Consider the following 19,107-nt stretch of genomic DNA (forward strand, 5'->3'; position numbering starts at 1 on the left):
CATCGTCAAGTTAATGAAACCAGTTGGAGTTTTAGAATCTATTCATTTTATCTTCTCTTTAAATCCGTCTTCAGGGACTCAGACCAACACAGGGACCAGGGACAGTGTCCTGTGCTCACAGACCTCTAAGGGGCCACGCACCCTGGGTTGGGGATCACTGTCATGTGGCCCTAAAGGGAGCATTTATCCATTCTGTGACCACGCTGTGCATGGTCTATCTCCATCCTTCTAATGTAACCAGTGGATTTGTGTGACCTTCCTGTGACCTGGAACCAGGTTGAGAACCAGTAGATGACCTTCACCCTCCATCACCACACATGATCATTTCTGCTGTTGAGCCACAGACGCTGATGTGATGGTTCTCAACTCACCTGGAATCCACAGAGTGTCCAGCAGCAGAACCAGGAGCTCCAGACAGACCACCACCCTGGGACTGGTGGTCTCCATCCTCCTGGAGATGCTGAGCCTGGTTCCTCCACAGTAGCAGCTCAGAGGAACTCTGTGAGGAGTGTGACAGCTTCATGACTGTGGGATCAGTGAGAACCAGGGATGGTGGAGGCGTTGGTTCAACCTGTGGGGTGTGGCCCCTTGAGGCTCCACGAGATCCAGTCATCAGCATACCTCACACACACACGCTGTGCCTGAATTTCTTTTTCTTTAACTCTTATTACACATTTACGTCGACCTAAACTCTCGTTACCTTTTCTTTATTTTTATAAAATAAAATATATAACCTGATACAAAACTAATCAGACTAAATATGGCTCCAAAAGGCAAAGTTTATTTTCTATTAATGAATATTTATATATATAGTTTTAAATCAAACGTTAAATATTGACGTAACTGTTGTTTTTTTAATAACTGTAATAAACTGATCAGCATCACACATTTTATTTACTTTATTAAAATAAAATTCAAACAAAGAATAAAATATCATTCAACCCCAATTATTTCTGCAAAATTTTTTTTACATCTACTAAACGAATCCAATAAGATTTAAAGATATTGTAATGCAGATGGTAACATTTCTTAAACGTCTGGAGGTGTGCTGTGGTATTTGCAGCAGGTTGTTGGTCCAACACATCCCAGAATGCAGTCAAACTGGTTTTTGTGGTCCATCGACTATTCCTGACGTTTCCGTGGTTTGTTCCTCTGATGAACTCATGGTGACGTTTGTATTAATGTGTGTAAAGACCAAATATTAAACAGTTACAGTTACATTGATCCTCATGTGGAGGAAGCACAGACTGTAGGACACATGAATATGGTTAAAACACCACAAACATAATCTGATAAGATCCACATTGGTGTGTAGCTCCGCCCTCTAACTCTGGGTCTATGTCTGGCCAATCCTTTCAGAACCAGGGAGGGACATGAACAGAATGCTTGAAGCTGATTGGGCGAAGAACCTGTCCACCATAATTTGTTTTAGCCAATCACAGGGTAACAAATAATGATGTCGTCATCAGCAGAGACGCTGCTACAACAACAACAAGGCTCTGCTTTGCCACATTTACCGTCCGCTAGTTCCTCTCCCCGCAACTGCACATGCGTCAGTTTTGCTTTGGCGCTTCTGCCTTTGTCACACCCGGATATCCCGCCCTAAACCACAACACTGCCTCATGATTGGTTCTGAAAGGCAAAGGCGGGAACAGCACAAGATGGATTCTGGTGTTTGTAAACCATCAGGCAGAATAAATGGTTTCATCTGTAAAACAATTATACTGTGATACCAGTTGAAGTAATGTAAAAACCTGTAGTCCTAAAACAGAGCCATGTGGAGCTCCATGGATAACACGAGTGAGCCCTGAGGAGTCATTGTTAACGAGAACAAATGACTTTATTATTCTAACCTTTATGTAAACAGGAGAGTCTCATTTTAAAACAGGATTCAAACCTGCAACCCTTCAGTTACATGCTTGCTTCCTTAACCGTTATTCCACCACGACCTCCTCTGAGTATGTACTAACCTAACCACAATATATATTAATGCTTCACATGATAATATTTAGCACTGATATTCAATGATGTGCATATATAAAATAAAATACTAAACGTGTTTAACTTGGTCCAGACTGAGCTGCTGAAAGTCATTTAAATCAGTTGTTTCATAGAAACAAAAAGTACATTAAAGTTCTTGATGAAGAGCAGCTTCTCAAGGTCAATGAGAACTGAACCATTAGTGCTGCTCCTTTAATCCCAATAACACGTCCCAGTGTTAGCATCAAAGCTAAAATAATCCTGGGTTTGTAAAGTTTCAAAATAGGCTGAAGACTCTCATCCTGGATGGAAGGTTGGATGAGTCTGTGGTTGGATGAAGCTGTCCGACCAACAGGAGACTTCTGAAGAAGATGAGATTAAAATGACACAATATGTATCGTCCAGGGTACGAGTGTCAATGGTTGAGTTTAGATCCACAGGGAAGGAGAAATAACACAGATAAGTTAAACAGGTAGAACATTCCCATGTGATAATGATGTTCAAATACAAACTGGTTCAGACCTTTCAGTTAGAATTTAATAAATCAAACATTTTATCAAAGAACAACCCAACAATTCACTAATTCTTCCTAAAAAAAGCTTAAAGAACATTTTCAGAAATACGTTCTTGATGTATGAGCATCTAACAATGGAAGACAGTAAGTGTATAATAATGATATTCACACAGTTGGTGTTTATGAAGAAACCAAGGCTGTTAAAGATGTGTTTGTTAGTGTGACCCAGGGTTCTCACCAGGAACGTTTCACAGCGTAGCGGACCAGTGTGGCGCACAAGCAAGCACCGCCACCGGCGTGAGTGGTGTAGGGGGGTTCAGGGGCATCCCCACCCCCCACAAAATTTAAAGATTTAAATACTATTTCCTGCATTTTGAGGCTAAATTTTGGGAATTAAAGCTAAAGTTTTTTTAAATCTTTGTTCCAGCTTAAAGTTATTTGTTAAATAGGCGAAGGTGATGATGAATGTAGTTAGAGTTACTCATGCTGGGTGTATATATATATATATATATATATACAGTATATATATATATATATATACAGTATATATATAGGTCCTCCACTAATAAATACTCACACACTGTAGATACAACACAAAACATTTGATTCAAAGCCTGAGTCTGAGACGTACTTCAGCTTTAAAACTCACCACTCTGCCCTCCTGGTGGTCGAGCTTTATGAAAGTCACGTATACACGGGTGTTGATATTGTGTTTTTTCTAATTTAAATAAGGTACTTATGTGAGACCTGCAGTAATATTGGGACTATTATAGACCCCCCCCCAACACTAGATTATGAAGAACACTGTTGTATTAGATGGTGATTATGGGTTACAAACAGAAAGGTGCACACAGGCAACAGTCTGCTTCATCTAACAACACAGGCCCACTGGAACATCTCCAGGGTTCCTACATTCTGTCCCACAGACCACTAAGAAGAGGCTCAGCTCCATCTCACGCTAGCTCTGCTAAGCTAAAGAAAGACTCAACCACTTCCTGACTATCGAACGTTGGAGCTCCAATCATAATAATTAGAATAGATAAATAATTAGAAATACAGTTAAAATAATTGAAGTGACTTTGTGAATTCTGACACAATGTCTTCACAGAAATATTCTCTCTAACACACTCGGGGGCTCGTCCAGGACCACAACATCTGCCCCATTCTGTGCATGAGGAAGCTATTATCACAGTCAGCATGTCAGTGAGGACTGAGATGTTTACAGATGTTTCCTCACCTTTCTGTGTGTCCACCCTGAGCAGTGTGTGAGTAGCTGTGGTCTCCTCAGCTCACAGCTGTACGTTCCCTGCTGATCTGAAGACAAGTCCTGTAGATGGAGAACGTCTGTGTCAAGGATCAACCGTAGCAGTCAATAAGGAAACCAGGCTCCAGGTTTTGATGCATCAGTTTTATCTGTTTATTTTTTAGTTTGCACCACAAGCACCGTGTACTTCAATCTCCATTCCACTCTCTACTGAACAGAATGAAGGTCCTTATATACAGGTGTACCACTAATTAGCCTGTACCAAGCATGGGGTGACATATAATGTGTATATTAAAAGTACAACATAAATATTTACACAAACACTTCCTAACAGACATTATCACAAACACTAACCCTGTATTAACATCATTAATCTTATTTACATCTGCTAAATTATTAAACTACATATTTACATTAAGCTACACACATCCAGCTCCCCTGTTCCTAGTCTCTACTTGGTCTCTCCCACCTGGAACTATAAAAGGTGTCCAAAAGCCCTGGGGAATTATTTTACCCTAACCCTCAGGAAAGAGGAAGAGAACATGCACAGGTAAGCTTTGTTCAATCACATGTAAAATACCAGAACATATTTCATTGTTTTATCTTTCATGTCACTGCTAAGTTATTTATCAATGAACTGAAATGTATTTTCTGTGTTTATCACTAGATGAATCCTGTGGCCTGAACCATGTGCTTCACCATTTGACCAATAAATTAATTAAACCAATACAACAAAAATGTGTCTTAATTTCATTAAGCACTGCAGTTTGTCACAGTATTACAATCGACTCTTTTTAAAATTACAGCAGTTCATAAGTAACGTCACCTCGTCGTTACAGTCTGACACCTTCTCAGCCTCAACATGCTTCTTCCACTGAGCTGAGACGTGTTGTCCATCAGTCCTGTTCCACCTCATGATGACGTGTGTGTGGTTGAACCTCCACAGCAGGTTGAAGTCCATGAAGGAGGTGTTAGTGTGGGAGCAGGAGATCTGAGCCCTGCTGGTGGTGGTTTCAACTGAAACACACACACACACACACATCCTCAAACACGTGTCAAACTCAAGGCCTGGGGGCCAAATTCGGCCCTTTGGAGCATCCAACTCGTCCCACAGGAGAACGTAAAAATGACAGAGAAATCATGAATAATTGTGTAAATGAAAATCAACAATATTTGCAGGTGCTCACAGTTTATGGTGCGTATATGACACGATTGCAGTGATTTTTAATGTTAAACAAATGAAAAACTCAAAATTCTTACAAAATCCTTTAAATAATGACATATATTTATATTTATGCTAATGCTAATGCTAACCCTATGTCCCTGACTGATATTTGTCACTTATTGATTGGATATGATCAGTTTCTTACATATTTAATATTTTATGTATACGTAGAAGTGTAAACTAGAGCACAATAATGTTGAAATGACTGGTTTTCCAACATAAAGTCTGTGGCCCACTAGAGGTCAAACTGCTCCGTATTTGGCCCCTGAACTAAAGTGAGTGTGACAGCCCTGTCCTAACACTTGATGGTGTTGTGTTCCTCACTGGGGTTCCTCCACATGGTCGTGGTCGTCAACTTGTTGAGGCGAGTCCTGACGGTGCAGCTGAGGAGCAGATCTCCATCCATGTCAGAGAGCTTCAGAGAGCTGGAGATGTTGTAGAGCTTCTCCTCAGTCTGCTGGACTGTGCTGCTGGACTGAGGGCTGGAGGACCAGGTGAGCTCAGGTTCAGGGTAGACTCCCTCTGAGCTGCAGGTGATGCTGTTTCCTGCTCTGACCATGTCCACTCTTTGGACTGGAGCTACAAAACAACACATGCACAGAGAGGAGAGTCACACAGAGCTGCTGGAGACCACACTGCTGCTCCTCTCACTATTGATTATTGGATCACTTTCTTACCGTCCACCTGCAGGACCACAGTAGATGTTTTATATCCATGTTCTTCACTGTCAGCAAAACATTGGTATTTTCCTTCATCCTGAACCTTCACATTCTTCAACAGGAGCTCTGTGGGTCTCCCAGTGTCCTGATCCTCAACCAGTGACGTCCGACCTTTATAACGAGGGTCCTGAAGCTTCAGCTGGTCTCTGTCGTAGTAAAACGAGTGGACAGTGACGTCTCCTCCTGTCATGTAAGTCCAGTGGATGATTGTTGCTTTTCCAGTTTTATAGTGACATGATAAGAAACAGCTGCTGTTGTAAAGACAGGACACTGTGGTCTCTGTAGGACATGATAGAAAGACATAATAATTTGGAATGTGGTTTATATCTGAATAAAATATTTAGATATAACCATTTGATTTCTATTTAACCTGAAGAACATTCCTAATGATGTCACTGAGATGTTTGTGCTGACTCATGATGTTTTTATTCTCTCTCAGTGACTTTAGTCGTTTACTCCAAACAAGACACATAACGTAACTTACTGTTCTTATTCAAACTCTGCTACACTTTTTTTAATCATGAAATGTTCTTTACAAATAAATGTGACTTTACTTTATTGAAGTACAAAAAGCCTTTTAAGGTTTTAGGTGTTAAACATTAAAGGGGACATATCATGTTAAATCACTTTTTTAGCCCTTAAATGCATTTTGTTGTATATTTAGATTGTTTAGAAGTACAGAAAAGTTTAAATTCATCTCTTCAGATGCTCCATTGATATCTTTATATTAAGTTTTGGTCATATTTTTCAATCTGTTTAGATTTTTCTATTCTCTATTACGTTTTTTGAACAATAACGTCACAGTATTTGCAGCAGAACTGCCAAATTAGTTCATCGACTCCAGGCTCAACACTTCGAGCAATCCACCATTTTTATTTCTGGCTTTTATTTTGTAGTCCAAGCTCCAGGATGCAGAAGTTACGAGAGGATAAGTCAAAATGTTTGGTTGTTGGATGTAGTAACCCACACGCTTCATTACACCGTCTCCCAGCATCAGAACCTTTTCAAAGTGTCTGGTTGAGTTTTATTTTTTATAGAAATGTACCACATCTGTGGACACAAGGCAATAACTACTGCCTACAAACATCTGTTCTCTTCTGCTCATCCTTTCTCAGTTACTTTTGCTGACACTGAACAGGTAAAAACAGGAAGTCGTGGTCCTTCCTTTACCTCGTTCTGCACCATCAAAGGTCTGAATCAGCTATTTTCATTTATCATGTACTTGTTTTTATTAAATCTTTGAAACATGACATTCAACAAACGTTTCCTTCATCATGTTATTTTATAAATATATATAATATAAATAAAAAGCCAAAATAAAACAGCAGGTTTGAACTATTTACTAGTTTCAACCTTTTAAAAATGGGAGATTAAGGAGTGACAAACCTTCGCAAACTCTTTATTTCTCCTAGATTTTTTTTATTTTATAGGTGTATTTTGTTCCGTAACAAAAATAATATTTAAAGTGCATTAGATTTTATGGATACAGCTGTTGTTTCTGTCATGTATAGTTTTTATTTTCTTCAGAGAGCAGATGATAAGAGTAGTTTACCACCTACAGGTGTCTGTGTGTCTGTAAAAACCAAACACGGTTATGTTTTTGTCTGGTATAAACATGATTTAGCAGAGTAGAACAACTACTTTACTGACCTTGAGGTCATGTGAAAAAATACAGAAAAAAACTTTTGAAAATAAAGATTTAAAATGAATAAATGCCATATTTTACCTTTGCCTGAGCAGAGATCCTGAAACCTGTAGACCAGCACGATGTGTGTGTGTGTGTCATCACCACACCCTCACTGAGCAACAGAAACCCATGAACAATATGCTGACGTGTACAGACATCACAGGAATGATTTCCTGTGACATTCTGTGGAGCACCGTGGTTGGATCAGCCTGGTGCTAAAGGTTCTAAAGGTCCTGAAGGTTCTAAAGGTGCTGAAGGTTCTAAAGGCTCTAAAGGTGCTAAAGGTTTTAAATGTTCTAAATGTTCTAAAGTGTATACTTTGGTTTTAAGTTGATTTAAAAACAAGAAACATTCTTTAAGTAAAAGTCAGATTATTCCAGGAATGATGAGTCATCAGTTTCCTTCTCACATACAGTCATTACTTCCACAAACCTCCAGTGCTGACATCACTTCCTGTTCTGACCTCCAGCTATTCTTGTTTCCTCAAACAGAAGAACCAGGTTAAAAGATCAGAGAAATTTCACAGTTATAGTTTATGTAGGACACGTTTATTAACGACAAACCAGCTGAACAACAGGAAGTACAAAACAGGAAATGTAACAGTGACCGTTACAGATGCTCATTTTCATTATTTTAATAACTAATAAATGTTCTAATCAGTCTGTGAGTGAGGGGATGTGTGTAATTTTTAAAAAAAAATGACCTGTTAGTATTAATTGGTTTAAGTTCTTGTTCACGTTAACACCCCTACTGACCGTCAAAATAAAAGTCCATCAGTTGGAAATCCACCACAACTAAAAGCACCTTTTGTATTTAGAATAAAATAGGTGGAACAGTTAGCGTTAGCTCGTCTAACAAGCACACAGGAGTGTTAGCTAACCTAAACTTAGCCAATAAGGAGGGAGCGGGAGGTCAACCAGTAAAATGCATTAGTCCCACCCCCTCTCACTCCTCGGTGGGCGTGGCCATCCGGAGCAGGCTGTCGCGGTCGAACCTGAAGACCCTCCACCCCTCGTCCTTGGACAGATCCTCGGCGCCGCGGCGTTTGTAGAAGCGGATTGACGGCTCGTTGTTCTCGGCGACCACGAACATCATCCCCGTGCAGCGGCACGTCACCGCCAGCTGCCAAAAGAAGAGAAGAAGAGTGATTGGTTCTGCTGATCAAAGCATCGATAGGATGAACAGGTAGAGGGACACTCACATCACTGAGGTGACGGAGCAGCTCGGAGCCGATGCCCAGCCCTGACACACACACAGAAATAATACGTGTCATTATTAGTGATAGTGATGATGATGATGATGAGTGGTGGACGCACTGACCTCTGTAGGCCTCCATGATGAAGAAGTCCTCCAGGTACAGCTGTTTGCCCACCCAAGGGTCGTAGGTGAAGTAATACATGGCAAAGCCCACAACCTTTGACCCTGAACACACACACACACACAACCATCAACTCTCACTTCTCCTCTGAGACGTCTCAACGCCTCCTTCACTTCCTGTAAATGTGATGAACGCCGTGGGTAAAAGGAAGTGTAACCTGAGCTCGTCTCTGCGTCGCTGCTCGTCTCCGTTTGAACCTCAGCCAGAACGCAGCGATAAAACGGCGTCTCTCCAAAGCCGTCCTCCAGGAGGTCTACAGAGGGAGGAGCCTGTTAGAGTGAAATAACAAAAACTAACAAACAAACAAACGCACCTTTCTCCGTCAGCAGCACCTGATCCTCCATCTCCTCGTGCTTGGCTAACTCCTGCACACACAAACATATCAGTTTAAATTACATTTATTCCCGTCTTATGTCTATCTTACTGGTTCAAAATTTAAATTTAGAAATAAAAACAGAGTTTATATTGTTAATGAAACTATAAAATACATTTAAAGTCATGACACAGTATAGGAATTATCCTTGTTTGACTAACTGCTACATTAGCAGTAATGTGTTTCTGCTGATTAATGCTAATAGCACAACAATATATCATTAAAATGAATAGAAAATAAATTTACACCATTAAAAATAAAAGATTAAGTAATATATATGTATTTAATTATAATATATGATTTGCTATTGTTAGTAACGAGTTACGGTGTAATAAAGATTAAATCAGGGCTTTCCTCCGATTACAAGCCCACTAGGCCACCACTCCCCTGAAAAATAAAATAGTTTTTTTATATTTTATAAATAGATATTTACAACTATTTTCAGAAAATATTACTTTTTATGATCAATCTGTGACAATTGTTTATATTAATGATCAACTAGGTCAGTGCCTATAGGGAGTATGTGTTGCTATAGAAAAGTGGGAGGGGCCAGCAGCTTTTTCATGGATGGTGTTTTAAGGTGGGACGTCAGGGACATTAATGTTTGTTGTAAAATGTGTAGTGATAAATATTGTGTTTTTATATATTTTGGCTTTTAGCAAGAACACTGTAGGGAGTTGAACTCCATCTATTCACATTCCAGGTTGTTGTTCTCGTGGATCCAGATCAGAACAGACTCATTTAGTGTCATTAATCCACAACAGTCTGTTTAGATTCACACAGAATATGTAAAGCATTTATAGAGAGATCATTTATTAATACTATCCGTCCAAACCAATCTGACGTCTCACACCCTTGAACCAATCAGCAGCCATGCACACGTTCTGCAAGCAACAGTCACTGTTGAGGTAGGACTGATGACATCATCAGGTAGAATATTGGTCTGACCTCCACAGTGATGATGTCTGTCACACACGCTTAACGTTAAATTTCCATAAATCCATTCTTCATTTTTCACTCATCACTGTACAATCATATGTCCTAAAGTTATATTTAGAACATTCATTTAATTTATTACAGAAAAAATACATTAAGTTTTAAAGTATTTTATTCTATTTATTTCGAACTTATTTTCTTTAACTCCACATCGTTGGATGAAATGGCATTAATATGAATGTTAACACTGTGTAGTAACGTGATCATATCTGCTATTGATCCCTTAATCTACTGGTTTAGAGGGGGATAATCCACTCACATGCTTTAATGCTCACGTTAATGAGATTATATACGTTGATAATAATAATATTCAATATGATAATACATCACAAACTCAGTGAACTGATGACTTCCGGGGAACGAATGTTAGTCTGCATGAACCGCCATTATTGTGAAAAACTGAACCATTGAAGTGAACTGAGTTGACGTCACTCTCTCTATACGGCTCTGGGTAGCCCGGGGCAGTTTGACCATATAAGGTAAACTTCCGGTCACAGACGCTAGTTAACCGTGTGATTGGTTAACAGGTTGAGCGCTGAGGTGGTTAACCGGAAGTAACTAACTGGTCCTTTTTGTCTTACCTTTACCAGCCGTAAAATGTCCGACACGTCCGCGGGCTCAGCTTTGCGGAGCTTAAAGTCCATTTCCTCCTTCTTTTGCTCTTCTTGCCTTTGGTGAGAAGTCCTCTGTAGGTGAAGTGAAAGATCAGGAGCTTCTTCATTCGCCTCGGAATCACTCTTCCTCTGCGGCTCGGTGTCACAAAGTCATCCGGCACAGGGTGTGCTCAGCCCGGCTCGCTTCTGCCTCTCCTTCGCCGAAGCTCCGCGCTTTATAGGCTCCGTTATCCCCGAATCCCATTGGTCCACTGCCTGAGCTTCTCAGGTGTTAGAACCAATCCACAGCCTGCGTACTGACACGTGATGCTGTTGTTTCTCTGGCTGACACAAAGGCTTGTTTTGACGGAAGAAAATCATCTTTTAAGACATTTACGATTAAACCCTGACTGTGTTTTGGTTATTTACACTTAGTGTGTTTGATGCACTTTTTACAGACACTAATAAACTCTTTTAAAGTCATATTTTCACACGTTTCATTTGTTAGAGATGGAAAGCTTCTTGCATTGTGTCAGAAAAGTCTGCGTCTGACGTCACGTTCAGAGGGCGTGGTGCCGTCACAGACACGGAAGTGGTTTTTCATCCGCCTGGAGCGAAAACTCACAAAAACCGAACACTCGCGATTTAACCGAAATAAAGACAAACAACAACAAACATGAACTATCCAAGGTCAGTGACACACACACACACACACACAGTGTGCACTTGTTTTGTGTGTCTGTCGCACAAATAATATTTGTTTGTAGGTTGTGTGTTCTACGTGCTGCTCTGGGCTGTCGTTCTCTGAGCTGTGGATCAGCGGTCAGACAGAGCCGAGCTCTGGACATGGGCCAAGGTTAGACATACACACACACACACACACACACACACACACACACACACACACACACACACAGATCCTGAGGTGTATTCCAAAAAGGAGGTTCAACAAACTCTGAGTCTATCCATAAACTCTGTGTATCTGATTCCATTACAGCTGGTATGAAGTGGGTCAATCAACCCTGAGTATGCCATCATCAATGGAGCAAAGATGAAACAAGCTGCCATGACAACCACCTGATAGACAGTGATTTATTCAGCCTGATGGTGAAATAATCAGCACTAAAAACTCCACTTCATTGACTATAGTCTTTTAAATTTGTGATTAGTCGTGCTTTTTGGTCGCTTCATCACTTCATCGCACCAGTGATGCGATGACCGGGGAATAGTGTGAATAATATGAATAATATATAATATGGTGTGTGTGGAGGCGGAGCAACATCGCTGGGAGGGCTGATCACTTCTTCAACAGTTGTACATTTACAGCTCTTATCATTAACAGCTCCACCTGTACGTATGGTTTAAATCATCAACTTACAGAGTTTATAAAGGATGAGTTCACTCACAATATAATTAGATTTTAAAAAGTATATTCAAAGAGTATTCCACTTTGATTGGCCCCAGTTAGTAGAGGAAGTGTACAGCCCTCCCACTGCAGTGGTTATGAAGACAGTGACAGCCACTTAACGTCACATCATTTATATTGATTTTTATTGTAATATCCAAAAAGACACCATAAAAAGATGAGTTTGGTTTTGAACCCCTGATCCTATGTTCTCAAACGCACCTCCTTACATGCTGCGCCTGACATCTCCTCCTTTACGTTCTCCACAGGTTTGTATCCAGTGAACTTTCCTACAGTCAGTAGATGTTTTAATGTAGATCAACCTCTGTGTGTTTCACTAAATGATCTACATCTACAATGTTAGAAAGAAAACTACTGTTTGCAAAACAAAACATAAAACAACACAACATTAGTAATGTGGTGTGTGATGTCACTGATGTGTGTCAGTGAACAGTGTCATGGTTCATTAAAGTGTTCCTTGAGAAGCAGTGTTCAGGTGGGCGGAGCCAGGTAGAAACCCAGGGTTTCTTAGACCAAACCTGCCAATGAGTAGGTTTAGTTCATGGAGAATGTTACCATGGTAACAGACTCAGAGAAGAACATACCTCACCTTCAGGAATGAGATACTCAGAGTTTCCCTCATTTGAACCCCAACATACTCAGAGTTTGATCATAACCTGCTTTATGGAATACACCTCTGGTGGATGTTCTCATGGTTTATAGCTCCCAGAGATCCAGGAGGCCTGATATATATGTGTGTGTGTGTGTGTGTGTGTGTGTGTGTGTGTGTGTGTGTGTGTGTGTGTGTGTGTGTGTGTGTGTGTGTGTGTGTGTGTGTGTGTGTGTGTGTGTGTGTGTGTGTGTGTGTGTGTGTGTGTGTGTGTAATGTTGTGTTCTCTCCACAGGAGGCGCTCCCTTACACGTGTCCAACGGTGTGTATGTTCTGATCACACTCACGCTTCTTTCTTCTTTCAGTCTCTGCTGGACCTGCTGCTGGAAGGAGCCTACTCTGGCTCCTCCTCTATTACCATATGGCCCCTCCTCTCCCTTTTTTCACTATCACATCTTAAGAACATCATGCTAAGATCACGACAAAGTCACACCTGAAATACGCCAACAACATGCTAGCATTACAGCTCTGGGCTCCGTCTCTTTTTTCTGTGACTCTTCTTTCTTTTATTATGGCTCCACCCAATTTCCTATGGCACCACCACCCCTCCTTTGGGTCTTCCCCCTCTACTTTTAGCTCCTCCCCCTCCTGCTGTAGCTCCTCCCATTCTCAGCCTGTCATTTGACACCTGGCTTGCTGTTTGCTGATTGTTTTTGATTTACAGTAAGAAACCAGCTGAGGGAGATCGTGGGAGCATCCACCAAGTGGAGGTGTGTGTGTGTGTGTGTGTGTGTGTGTGTGTGTGTGTGTGTGTGTGTGTGTGTGTGTGTGTGTGCATGTGCGCGTGCGTGTGCGCGTGCGTGCGTGGATCACTTCTAAATTCATACACACCAGTCTAACACATGTTTGTGTCTAAACTTTCACTAAACTTACCTAATGTCATGTAAACACTTAGAAAAAAATGTTAGGCGTGTACACGTGTGCACATCAGTCAGTGTGTGTGAGTGTTAAGTGTTGAGTGTTGTATCCTGTCCAATCACAGCAATGATCTGACTCAGAGCGTAACACTACCACTGTATGGTAGTGACTGTAGTATAATTATAACTAAATACATAACAGGGAACAATAGCCTGTATTGTATTTATTTTAGATATAAACATCAGTATCATGTTACCTTTATATATACCTGCTCTGTGCATTTGTTTTGGTTATTTAATTTTGTCTTTTGAGGTAAAAACCACATAAACATAATACAGTATAATACAAAATGTGCACCCAAACAAATAAGAAAACAACAAACACCCAAATCACATCAGTCAGACAGAACTGGTCCACCAGCAATAAAATCCAATCCAGCAAATTATTTAGTATTTTCACTTCTTCTTGAATATTCACTTTCTCATTTATGGAATTTCTTTTGATTTAGTCATGAAATTAATGAAAAAAATTTTAATTTAGTTTTTAAAACGTTATAACAACGTATTCTGAAAAAGTTTAAAATAATTAAAAACAAAAGGTAAATAGATTGATGGATATACTGTATACTTCATTGATCCCATGAAGGAGAAACTCAGGTGTTCAGTTGCAACAACAAAACATTTTGATTGTTGTCTCAGCCTTGATTACTTGCGTAAATAGGTGGGACACAACTATGTTGCACAATTAAGTCGTTTTTCGAAAGCAAAAGCAGCAATTTCAGCATGTACAAACATCCTATGTCATACCTACATATAATAAAGTTTGTAATAAGACAAACCGTTTGTAAATCCATCAATATTTCATTGAGTTAAGGATATTTTTGTTTAAGCTGATCAGTCACCTTCCAACAGCTACCGTAGAGCACATCAGAATGTCAGTTGTCTGAGGTAAGATGGCCGTCATTGAGCTACGCTGGCAAATTCCGCTTGCGTCATCTAGTGTTTATATATATCTATGGTTGAGCCTGTATGATGCTAGCGTACTGTTAGCATGTGTGAAGCCTGCATGACGCTAACATGTGATGTGTGGTGTTTCCTGTGACATCATCACTCAGCGACCACCAGCAGGCCATGGCAGAGCGGGCGTCCCTGTCCTCCATATTGGTGAGGTCACAGAAGGACCTCCCAGTGAAGACCATGAGGGACAGTTTCCAGGAGGTTCTCCTCCCTCTGGGATCAGAGCCACTGCTAAGGGAGAAGTATCTGACATTCCACAACACCGTCAGGTACACACACACACACACACACACACACACACACACACATACACACAAACACAAAATAACCAGTGTGTGTGCTCTGTAGGTTTGGGCGGATACTGGAAGACTTGGACAGTTTGGCAGGTATGACATCATCACACTGTGACCTCACACTCTGAGCTGACCAATCACATGCTCTCCTCTCCTCAGTGCTGATTTCCTACTCACACACCTTCAACCCTGAGCTGAAGAAATCTCCTCTGTCCATTGTCACCGCCCTGGTGGACAAGATCGGTAAGACAGCCAGGGACTCTCTCTGTGTGTGTGTGTGTGTTGGTTTTTCTACCCTGGTGGGGTCCACCTTCTGAAATATCACTCACGCCGTGGGGACCGATTTTCCCCGTGGGGACTTTTTCAGTGAGTGTTAGATGTTTCAAGTGATTTGTGTTCCCTTAAAATCAGATCTGTATGACCTTCAGAAAGGGTGGATCCCATAAGACACCATTCTGTCATTGGTCCTCACGGTGTGATAAAAACGTGTGTGTGTGTGTGTTTGTGTGTGGAGATATGAGACAGCACGTCATCTATCCTGATTGTGACATCAAGTTCACTGGTCATGTGACCTGGGTCGGAAAGACATCCATCGAGGCCAAGATCCACATGTCCCAGGTACACACACACACACACACATATATACTCAATAATATAATATTACAAGTTTACATAGAAGTGTGGCATAGATCAACGTATACACACAAAGAATAAATAATACATTTAAATCTTGTAATTCTACAGCTGTGTGATGGTGTGTTCTCTCCTGTTCTTGATGCTACCTTTGTGATGGTGGCTCGAGACCCTGGAAACAAAAGGTTTGTTGTTTCCTCCATGAGCGTGACATCATCACTTCCATCATGACATCACACTAACATGTGACCTGCTCTCAGGGCAGCGTTTGTAAACCCACTCAAACCTGAAGGACCAGAGGAGGAGGAGCTCTACCAGCAAGGAGAGGGTAGTGTGTGTGTGTGTGTGTGTGTGTGTATGGGGTGGATCCATTCTAAATTCATACACACCAGTCTAACACACGTGTATGTGTCTAACTTTCACTAAACGTACCTAATGTCAGTAGTTATTTGTAGTGACAGGTGTGAGTGAAGCTATAGTGATCATGTGACCTTCACTATGTAACACCGTCTACGCAACATGTAAACACTATTAGACGTGTGTACGTCAGTAAGTGTGTGTGTGTGTTGTATCCTGTCCAATCACAGCAATGATCTGACTCAGAGTGTAACACTACAGTCACTACCACTCTATGGACGGGTGTAGTGACACAGACTGTAACCAGACTAAATGGTGGTCTGTTATACACTCACACTTACATACCTGCACACGTCTGCACGCCTAAGCACCTAATATTTTTTGTTTACATGTCACGTAGACGGTGATTGATAGCGAAGGTCACCTGATCCAGGGGCGAGACTTCAGGGGGGTTGGGAGGGCGGCACATCCCCGACCCTGGCACCAGAGGGGCCCGGGTCAGGGGTAGGACTTAAGAGAGCCGGGCCTCTACCACGGCTCAGGGGAGCTGGAGAAGGCGGGGCCTCCATGACTTGTGCCTAGAGTCACCCATCATGCAGATTTATACGGGGTTATATAGACCCATTTCATGTGACGTTTGCATACTAAATTAGGTGCATGCGGCTCGGTGCCAAACAACCGGAGGAGTGCACGGGAGCTGATGGAGCGTTTTCTCAGTCTGGATCTAGAGACTTAATATTTTTAGCTTTTCTATCGTATATACACTGGGTTTTTCTATCAGATATGTATAAATAGTGAACATCTGGACAGAAGTGCACTTCAGATGACCACTTGTTTTCAGGAATGCTGCATGTGTCCCACAATCGTTCACCTGTACTTAAAGTGAGTTTTATTAAATAAGGTGAAAAGCTTTCTACATACTACCAACTGTTTATGAGCGTTAACAGTGGTTCATTCATTGTTATTTTTACATTTTTCAAGCGTCTCATATGTAAACAACATGGTTGTGTATCTGTGTGTGTGTTAATGTGTGTGCTTTGTGGATTCTAGCTAACAAGTCTCGTCGTGTGGAGCTGAGCACGGCGTCACTGCTGAAAGTTGCTCCGACTGATGAGGAGAGAAAACTAATCCACAGCCTGTTCCTCAACACGTTAGACACCAAGTAGGTGTGTGTGCGTGCGTGTGTGTGTGCATGTGTGTGCGTGCACGCCTGTATGGGCCTGTACTCTGAAGCTGGATTAATAGATCCTGATATCTGCATTAGCTTCACTTAACCACAGAGCAGCTGTACTATGAAGCAGGATATAAACGTTCACTTAACTGGTGCAAAACCTGTGTTCACCTTTGTGTGTGTGTGTGTGTGTGTGTGTTTTAGCACAGTCAGTTTCCGTAGCCGAGTCCTCCCTGACTCTTCAGTTTGGATGGAGGATGCTAAGCTCAAAGGTCTGGAGATCTGCCATCCTCAGGTTAGACCACGCCCCATGTTCGTTCTGTAACAATCCTGTAAGCCACGCCCATTACAGATGTAGTTAGTGCCCCCTGTGGTCACTAGCGCCCCTGGTGGTCAGTATTTGTCAGTAGTACCCCCTGTGGTCAGTAGTGGTCAGTAGCACCCCTGCGGTCAGTAATGCCCTCTGTTGTCAGTAGTGGTCAGTAGCGCCCCCTGTGATCAATAGTAGTCAGTAGCGCCCCATGTGGTCAGTAGTAGTCAGTAGCGCCCCCTGTGATCAATAGTAGTCAGTAGCGCCCCATGTGGTCAGTAGTAGTCAGTAGCGCCCCATGTGGTCAGTAGTAGTCAGTAGCGCCCCATGTGGTCAGTAGCAGGTGCTGATCCTGTTTTTGTCAGTAGGAGAGAAACATCTTCAACAGGATCTTTGGAGGCTTCCTGATGAGGAAGGCGTACGAGTTGGGCTGGGCCAACGCCTGCTCCTACAGGTAAGCTCAGCCCACTTTGGGTTCACATGGAGAATTAGGGGGTGGAGCCAACCTTCTCCCATATTTCAGTGGTTGTCGGCCTAGCCTTGTCGCCGTGGATGACATACTGTTCCAGAAACCAGTAGAGATCGGATCACTGCTCATGTTGTCATCTCAGGTCAGTGTGTGTGTGTGTGTGTGTGTGCGTGTGTGTGTGTGTGTGTGTGTGTGGCTCCACACTCTAACACGCTGTGTGTGTGTGTGTTTAAGGTGTGTTACACACAGGATCAATACATCCAGGTCAGAGTTCACAGTGAGGTGTTTGACCCTATCACACAACAACACAACACGACCAACGTGTTCCACTTCACCTTCAGCTCAGACAGAGAGGTTCCCCACATCACGCCTAAAACATACGGAGGTACACACACACACACACACACACACACACACACACACACACACACACACACACACACACACACACACACACACACACAGTGCTAAGATGAGTGTGTGTGTGTTTTTCAGAGTCCATGTTGTTCCTGGATGGGAAGCGTCACTTTAATCAGACGGTTCCTGTCGTCTGATTGGTTAATCCTTCTGTGAGGGTTTGATTTCTGTTACATAACACACACACATACACACAGTGTGTATTTTACAGCTGCAGCAGTGCTGTGTTTACATTGTGTGTTGATGATTATGTTACTGTTTTTGATGCTCTTGCACAAACTTTGGTTTTAAAGCTTTTATTCTGAAAGATTAAGGCGTGTCCTTTCTGTTGTTGCCTTAAACTGAGTTTTTTTTTTTTACTTCAGAACAATAAAATATTTGCACGTCAACATTTGTGTTTGTGATGTCCATGATGGTCCATTGTTCTGTGAATCTGTGATAACCACATTTATTTATTCATCTGAATAATATCCACTGTTATCAAGGAACGTTTATTATTATTATTATTATAGTCATCTTAAAGATGGAAATCCTGGTTTTAATCACTAATAAAATGGTTCAAAGTGAACAAAAATGGTGGAAAAGGTGGTGAAATGGGATTTTATAAACCACAGAAAATAGTTAAAAGTTGTATATTATAGTGGATAAAAACAGACAGAAAAAGTGGTAAAAAGGGTTCAAAGTGTCAATATTGGAACAAATAGTTTAAACTGATAAATAATGGGCATGACAAATGGTGAAAGAAGTTAAAAGTGACAATAATGGTCAACATATGTGAC

At 41.4% G+C, this 19,107-nt stretch overlaps 2 protein-coding genes across 4 annotated transcripts; one reads left to right on the forward strand and one right to left on the reverse strand.

The window, feature by feature from the left end:
- Positions 1–7,915: 7,915 nt before the first annotated feature.
- On the reverse strand, positions 7,916–10,983 carry LOC114453984 (diamine acetyltransferase 1-like). 2 transcript variants are annotated; one of them, XM_028434048.1, is made up of 6 exons: positions 10,718–10,976; positions 9,081–9,132; positions 8,925–9,020; positions 8,710–8,811; positions 8,591–8,631; positions 7,916–8,511 (listed from the first exon to the last, which is right to left on the reverse strand). In XM_028434048.1, exons 1-6 carry the CDS (start codon positions 10,778–10,780, stop codon positions 8,335–8,337), a joined length of 531 nt encoding a protein of 176 aa, XP_028289849.1. In that variant the 5' UTR covers positions 10,781–10,976; the 3' UTR covers positions 7,916–8,334. The 2 variants fall into 2 exon arrangements, with proteins under 2 accessions (XP_028289849.1, XP_028289848.1); XM_028434047.1 differs by having other exon boundaries at positions 8,591–8,811; positions 10,718–10,983.
- Positions 10,704–18,667, forward strand: acot9.1 (acyl-CoA thioesterase 9, tandem duplicate 1). 2 transcript variants are annotated; one of them, XM_028434028.1, is made up of 16 exons: positions 10,704–11,419; positions 11,497–11,585; positions 13,040–13,066; positions 13,469–13,514; positions 14,777–14,947; positions 15,027–15,064; positions 15,131–15,214; positions 15,486–15,589; positions 15,716–15,789; positions 15,865–15,932; positions 17,012–17,123; positions 17,337–17,427; positions 17,811–17,896; positions 17,966–18,053; positions 18,146–18,296; positions 18,407–18,667. In XM_028434028.1, exons 1-16 carry the CDS (start codon positions 11,406–11,408, stop codon positions 18,463–18,465), a joined length of 1,302 nt encoding a protein of 433 aa, XP_028289829.1. In that variant the 5' UTR covers positions 10,704–11,405; the 3' UTR covers positions 18,466–18,667. The 2 variants fall into 2 exon arrangements, with proteins under 2 accessions (XP_028289829.1, XP_028289830.1); XM_028434029.1 differs by lacking the exon at positions 13,040–13,066.
- Positions 18,668–19,107: the final 440 nt, after the last annotated feature.

This window comes from Gouania willdenowi, chromosome 20, assembly GCF_900634775.1.
Source record: "Gouania willdenowi chromosome 20, fGouWil2.1, whole genome shotgun sequence".
NCBI lineage: Eukaryota > Metazoa > Chordata > Actinopteri > Blenniiformes > Gobiesocidae > Gouania > Gouania willdenowi.

What these genes read in the sequence shown, in the direction of transcription:
- LOC114453984 (XM_028434047.1), bottom strand. Translation starts at nt 10,780, where the DNA reads ATGGACTTTAAGCTCCGCAAAGCTGAGCCCGCGGACGTGTCGGACATT. An exon ending in ACATTTTACGGCTGGTAAAG is followed by an intron (nt 9,133 to 10,717) that starts GTAAGACAAAAA and finishes TTGTGTGTGCAG; the next exon opens with GAGTTAGCCAAGCACGAGGA. An exon ending in GGTGCTGCTGACGGAGAAAG is followed by an intron (nt 9,021 to 9,080) that starts GTGCGTTTGTTT and finishes CTCCCTCTGTAG; the next exon opens with ACCTCCTGGAGGACGGCTTT.
- acot9.1 (XM_028434028.1), top strand. An exon ending in CGAGACCCTGGAAACAAAAG is followed by an intron (nt 15,790 to 15,864) that starts GTTTGTTGTTTC and finishes ACCTGCTCTCAG; the next exon opens with GGCAGCGTTTGTAAACCCAC. An exon ending in CACGCCTAAAACATACGGAG is followed by an intron (nt 18,297 to 18,406) that starts GTACACACACAC and finishes TGTGTTTTTCAG; the next exon opens with AGTCCATGTTGTTCCTGGAT.